This window comes from Neolamprologus multifasciatus, chromosome 9 (genome assembly GCF_963576455.1).
Source record: "Neolamprologus multifasciatus chromosome 9, fNeoMul1.2, whole genome shotgun sequence".
Lineage (NCBI taxonomy): Eukaryota > Metazoa > Chordata > Actinopteri > Cichliformes > Cichlidae > Neolamprologus > Neolamprologus multifasciatus.
The window spans coordinates 8,623,568-8,630,546 of NC_140447.1; the positions used below are offsets into that span (position 1 = coordinate 8,623,568).

The 6,979-nt window shown below is 42.1% G+C and overlaps 1 protein-coding gene and 1 non-coding gene across 4 annotated transcripts in view; both read right to left on the reverse strand.

The window, feature by feature from the left end:
* The window catches only part of LOC146510974 (partitioning defective 3 homolog), a 377,572-nt gene extending 376,976 nt beyond the window's left edge, over positions 1 to 596 (reverse strand). For 2 of the 3 annotated variants that reach the window (XR_014876129.1, XR_014876128.1), the window contains exon 1: positions 140 to 593. Coding sequence is in view for 1 of the 3 variants with exons in the window: in XM_085172912.1 (XP_085029038.1) it covers positions 140 to 259 (120 nt within the window). In the remaining 2 variants the exon portion in view is untranslated. Of the gene's footprint in view, positions 1 to 139 lie in introns of all 3 variants that reach the window. The other variant, XM_085172912.1, reaches the window with a different exon arrangement.
* A 6,093-nt stretch (positions 597 to 6,689) lies between these two features.
* Positions 6,690 to 6,761, reverse strand: trnaw-cca (transfer RNA tryptophan (anticodon CCA)). Its single transcript has one exon. It is a non-coding gene; the product is annotated as a tRNA-Trp (tRNA).
* Positions 6,762 to 6,979: the final 218 nt, after the last annotated feature.

The window sequence follows — 6,979 nt, forward strand, 5'->3', positions numbered from 1 at the left end:
CTGGGGTTCTCCGCTGTCTCTTTCCCTCTTTCCCGAAAAAAGCGCCATGTTGAGGCTTCAGTGTGGACTCGGCACGCTGCTCCGCGGAGCGTTTACAGAAATCACCCCGGGGCTGAGGTGTGTGTTGCCGGGGACTTACCTTTGCGATCGCCTTTTTGTACCTCATGGCCGCTTGTTCGATAAGACTCTGGACTTTTACATTCCCATCTCCACACGGAACGACCACCCGGGTCCTCCCGAAGCACACCGTCACTTTCATTTCTTTCCTTTTTCTTTCCTCCGCCGCGTTAATTCCAAAGAGGAAAAAGCCGCGTCAAAGCGACAATAACCATCCCCGGCGCTGCGTGGGAGCAGAAAACACCGAAACCCCCAGCCTGTCGACCCAAGCGGATTCGTCTTTGTGCCCTGCGTCCTCGAAGGAGAAGAGAGAAGCCCAGCATAAGATCCAGCGGCAGGGCTGGGTGGCGTCCTCCCTGTGCGGTGTTGACTCACTTACAGAAAGTTCCCAGCAGAAAAAGCCTCCCCAGCGAGAGCGCACAACTGGACAGCTGACAACCGACACTGCGTGTGCGCCCACATGTCAGAGCAGGCACGAAGAATGTTCCCAGCGCGGGCTGATCCATCTCAGTTCACTTTACATTTCCCTGCGTTCTTATCATATAATACATGAATTTGAAAAACTAAATAAAAACTTGTAAAAACTGGCAGGTGGTCATGAGCAGAGAATGGTGAGGACTGATAGGGTAATGGAACATTTTATCCAACAAAACCCGCATTATTTCTGACCTGATATCACAGTGGAGAGTAACCAGTATAACTAAAATATAACTTAAAAGGGGTAACCCCCCCCCCCTCCCCCCATGTGATTAGTAGTTATAATGCTGTGGTCTTTGAAACGATGGGGGGCAGGGCTGGATTAAGTCACTAGAGGGTAACAGGGTAAAAAATGACCTGTGGGCTCCATACAAACTCTGAAGGGGGGCGGCGGGGGTCTGGAGGCCTTGGGTAGTTTTCCAGGCAAGTTTGTGTTGTTTAAGGCATGAGCCAAGGTTTATTTTGGATTCACTTTTCATGCTAGAAATATTTAAGTACAGATGTTCTGACTATCCTACAGGCCATTCCTGTGGGTAATATCGAACTGAGATCCACGAGTGTGGGAGTCACCGCAAGCCAGTGGCCTCCTGTGGGCTCAAGCTTGGAGGGCAGGCATATTGGAGTAAGCAGTGCCCGTGCATTACCGCGCGTTGATCTGATGAATGTGGTGATGGATGCTGAATTTCATTTTTAATGAATAGTGCAAAATAAAAGGCAGAATGTTATCAGACAGAGTTGCATAGAACAAAGTCTCATTTGTATTTGACTATGCTGATTGCAAAGAATATATTAATGTAATAAATTATTGACCTGCAGTGCAGGATGAGAAAAATCAGCCCAAGGCTGGATAGAAAGTATGACCCAATTCAATGATAATAGCTGCAACCTTTCTGCGGCGCTCCTCTCTATCCCTGCAGCTCCTACTCTTTCTGGTCCAATGTGGTTCAAATGAGTGCACACGATGAACACGGCTGCACGAGATGCATCTGCCCCCCACCTCCTTTGTCCTAACACTGTATGATTCTGTGATTGGTGCAAGATCTAAAGTGAACTTGAGGGTTTGAAACCTGCTTTGATATGTTACTATAATAGTGTTTGTCCTTTGATGTCTCACCACACATGTCTAACCCCACTGCTGCATGCATTTCTTTTTATATATTCATCACTCCAGGGTTAGACATGCACTATCAATGCAATACCAATCCCTTAACTGTTTCTATTCTGACTTTTCTGAGCAATGGAAACTTATCTGACACCAGAACAGAAGCAATAACAGCTTCAGCTTCCAGTGAAGTTCATACAGACTGCAAAACAGATGCAAAAAAAACTTAAAGCGAACATACTTTGACAAGCTGGGCTCTGCCATGCGCTTCCGTTTTAACAAATGCTACAAATACTCCATCTAGTGGTGTAGAGTGGTGTAGGAGAAAAAAATTCAAGTACATAAAACTGGGACCAGTTTGATGAAGCAAACTAAGTTCTTTATTCAAGTGTGCATTGATAAGACTCAGATGTGTGAGTTCAGTGGTGCTAGCAAGCTAGCAACAAAAATGGGAATTCACTTAACAGCATGGATACAAAATTGCAAAGTAATTGTGCCTGCAGCCCCACATTGTTGTTGTTTAATCAATACGGCTTAATATCAACTGCATTTCTTTACATATGAAAGAAGATCAAGTTGTGCCCGTAAAATCCACTGTGACTGTCTGCATGAGAGATTTCTGCAGGGAACATCAGTGAGCATGTCAGTTCTCCCCCCCATTAATCAAGCTCATTTGCTTACCTCAACTGCCATAGTAAGATAAGTTCAGAAGGTGGTTTGCAGTTTGTCCACTGCACATCAGGAATGCAGGAGGAAGGGGGGCAGGACACTCAGGAAAACCCGAGCGCTGTCCCTGGGTTTCATATTCCTTGCTGATAATCATCGCACAGAAGCAGCTGTTCCCAGCTGCCTAACTGAAAACATGATTATATACAACAATTCAGAAAGAAATGTAACACAAGCATATGTATGGAGGGTAGCAGGGTTCATAAATATGTTTCTAGCATTAAAAATAGTGTGATTAACATGATTCATGCTGCTGCTTCAATGCTCTGTGGTGCAGCAAACGTTTGGAAGTCTAGTCATACTCAAAATCTACAGTCTGATGAATCCTGAGTCCATTTATCCCAAATACACAAACCACCACCACCACACACTTCCATTGGTTGCTGAACCTAGGATAATCCACATTCTTCACTCACACATTTTCAGACTTGCCTTCTACAAAGGGGGCATCGTAAACAAAAGCAGGCACAAGACGTGCTCTGACATGGTCACAGGAGCGGAGGTCATACCTGAGTCCTGACATATTCGCTCACCACCACAAGATGACATTAAACAGGCTCGCTCACGCATGTGGAATTTACTACATCCTTCCTCCACACTCACCAAAACATTCTAATATGACATCTCTATTAATGACATCGCTGTTATTGCTAAATTTGTAGAGTGGAGTAAAAGCTCAGAGGAGGAAATCACTCATCCCTGGATCTCACATGAACATTCAATTTTAAATGTTCGATGTGAGAACAGAGAAGGCCCAAGAGCAGTGAAGTGAGGGATCATGGCACTTGAGTTTCCATGTTTAAGGCAGATATTAGAGAAAGCACACTGTAGCTGGAGTGAAACAGGGCCCTGAAGACATGATGAAAGTATCAGCATGTCAGTAAACAATCGTGGTGGTAAGCACTAAAGTACAAATAACTGTACTCAGGTTGAATTTTCAGGTATCAGCACTTTTATTTATTTTTTGGCAACTTTTTACTTTTACACCCTACAGTTTAACACAAACATCTTTACTTTCTACTCCTTACATTTTCAAAACAGGCTCCTTACTTTAAGGTTTAAAGCAAGGGATCTTTTTTATTTCCCAGAAAATAGCAGCCTAAATAAAGGAAACAATGATACATAAAAGACTGTAGACAAGCACATCGAGCTCACCAGGGAGGATATGAAAAGTGGCAGGTTAGCCTTGTTAGACGGTGAGATTTCCATCAGCATTTAAAAGTCGCTGTGTATCGTAAACCATCGCATCCAGATCTATATTTAAGGTCTGACTCTAATTATCCACTGGAGCACAAACGGGGTGTCGTCAGAGTGAACACCATCCCCACAGGTACAGTGGCCAGGGAAGCAGAGGAACATCATATCAAGAAGAAGGCCCTGAGTAAATGTGGTTATCCCAGCTGGACATTTGTCAAAGCTGGTTTGACAACGTACTCATGGCCATTGATCAGTGGTTGTTGATAAATGGTCATGACAATTTGCATATTAATGATCAAGAAACTGAACTCAAAGCCCATTTTCATCAGTGGTGCTAGTTTCAGTCATTATGCAAATTTACTGTTTATAAGTTAGGGGAAAGCCTGGACGATTGAGCATGCATCGTGTTGGTGTAACCATCAGCAGGGCTTATCAAACTCAAAGGGCTCACAGAGGCAAGACATATAGTAAATAACGCAATGTTCAAGGTTTAAAGTGGGCCAGAATGATCCAGAATGGCATTTTTGTTGCAGATATACGTAAGTTGCAGTCGCAGTACTTCACCATCAAGCTACTGCAGTAGAGGAGCAAGTATAACGGGAGTAACGTTTTTTAAGTGGCAGGTAATTTTAAATGAAACCTTTCTATCAGCTTAACAAACATCAGCAACCAGTGGCAGTCTGTTGCACAGTGTGTCTGCTAGCTAAAGGTCCAGCTGCTGTTTTGGAAAGAAGTTCACTCAGAGACGAAGAAAAAGTAAAAGACGTACGAAAGACAGGACAGGAGAAGAAAAAGAGAGGTTATATTTAAAGGTAAGGATGCTCAGTGACATCAACTGGAAAGCTAAACTTACATGTAAGTTATATGATATAATTGTGAAACATTCTTCAAAACAAACTAAGGTGTATACTCGGGGTTGCTGAAAGGTTGCATGAAAATCCTTCGCAGTTGTGCAGGATAAACAGGTTAGTTTGCTGTACTGTGGTGACTTTACTGTAAAACACTATGTTAGACTGGTGCATAGCAGCTGTGGTAATTGTGGTCAGAGTTGGGGTATATAAAATATTGTAGAGATGAATTTAAATTTAAGCTGATAATGCTTGTAGTGATTCATTCAATTCCACCCTTTTACTAACTGTATACAGTCTAGTACAAAGGGAGCATAAACAATACTGTCAGTGTAGCGGATCGAAATCAGTGAAGTTAGCTTGTGAATGATCCACTTACATCTTGTTGAAATCAGTTGTGTAAACCCATAAACAGCAGTAAACCTCAGAGTAGCAGCACAGGTCAGCTGATCACAGCCTGTACACAAAGAAAAGCTGTGATTCTTTTTCTCACGCTGAGCCACTGCAACAGATCTTAAGGTTCCCCTGCCTGCCAAATCCCACTTTAACCCCTGACTGTAATATTTTTCTGCTTAGGTGTGGGTGTGTGTGTATTTATGTATTTTTACCCAAGTATCTGTACTTCTACTTAAGTAAAGAATGTCTGTACTTAAAGTACAGTGTAAATCCTGAAGAACAGTGTTGTTCAAATCCCCTCAGGAACTTTTGGGTTATATGGGCATCTACTCAATGAAACTATGCAGTTAAATTTTCCTCTATACAGTTTTAAAGTTATTAGACATTGGCCTTTTGCCTCACGTGCATGTTGATGCAACTCTAATAAAAAAAAACAACTGCTGTTTTGATATTTAAATCACACTCAGTGTTGTCTAACATCACCTAATATAAGTCCCGTTAATGTTCAGAGTGTGTTGCATGCCGAGGCATGTGTTATTTCTCCAGTAGTGGGGCTAATTACACTTTCCTTTAGTTCATTAGTAGCTCAGGGCTACACTGAAACCCCATCAATAACTAATGCAGCAAAACATTTAAACAAATTAACCTCAGACTAACCATGCATCTTTGTAAGATGTAACACATATAAATAACATTTTTGCATTTTTTTTCTTACAAAATTTGCCTTTCAGATTCACAGTGAAATGCATTCTTTAACCTCCAGTTCTGCGTGTTTCTGAAAGCTGAAATAGCCCCATCTGCAGGCTCTTAGAAATATTACATCTTTTCCTGTCAAGCCTTGTTTGGATTAAGCCTCGAGCCTTTAATTGATGTGTTTGTGGGGCGGGCCTACGAACACTGAGAAGGGTGTTAGCGTGGCCTTAGCAGTGTGATTTCATGGATTATAAATGTTGCCTTTCGCTGTGTTACACTTGCGGATTTTTTATTTATGTTTTTGCGATTTTCCAGAGCCTGTCAGAGCACATTGTAACTTGATCTCTGAAATCAAATGTGTTTATTTGCACATGTTGCGCTGATCATTTAAAAGGGCCTAGTTTCTGAAAGGAACATTTAAACAAGACCTACAAGTCAAACAAAAAGATGGAGGTAGCGAGGGGAAATGTTTTTTTGCTTTGTTTTGTAGGTAAAACACACCATTTTTCCTTCAAAGATTTAGCCCTTTCTCGTGAATAACAGTGTTAAGAGAGACCATGCTTAGGCACCGAAGGACCTGCTCTGAGATAAACACAGTTTATGGTAACAAAGTTAACGTCTGGGGCTGGGTGACTTGTCATATTCATTAAATCTGAATATGTCCCTCATAAGAACTGTTTTGACCCAGTTCTTCATCTTTTTTAAGTGCAGGGTGTTGTGCCAGATTGAACCCTCCTGCAGAGTAGCCCTGTACAGTAGACTAGCTGCTAAACCAGTCTTCAACAGACTGCTTCTTCACATCAAGAGCTAACAAAAATGACGCTATTGTTAAAAAAAACACTCCGTATTTGTTGTTCTTGACTGTTTTTAGCTGAAAAGCACTTTTATCTGTTTATAAACGCCGTGTGCCCATTTACATGTTCATCTCTGTTTGTTGTAAACTGTTTGCCTTGCTTGCTCTCTTATGCAGAGCAACCTCAGAGAGTAGAGAGCTCCGAGATGAAGTTATTGTTAGACATGTAACGCCGACAAGCCAAACATCGATTTCCCTTTGATTTTCCGTGCTGCTGTTGTAGTTGAATTTTCTTAGCATTTATTCATGACGTGTGAGAGTCACGATTTTGAAAAAGTTATGACCCCGACGTGATTTGAACACGCAACCTTCTGATCTGGAGTCAGACGCGCTACCGTTGCGCCACGAGGTCTTCTACACTGTCACCGCTATGAAAAGCCAACTACAAAGTCCTATATGTTCGTGTGGATTATACTAGCATTTTTATTTAAAATATTATGAAATATAGGCGCAAACACCTGACTTGTGTGAACGCTTCACTCACACGCAGAACACGCAGAAAGCTGAATAACAGGCGCATTACAGGCGCCTCTACGGACACCGCTGCTGCTTTACTGACAAATTCCAATT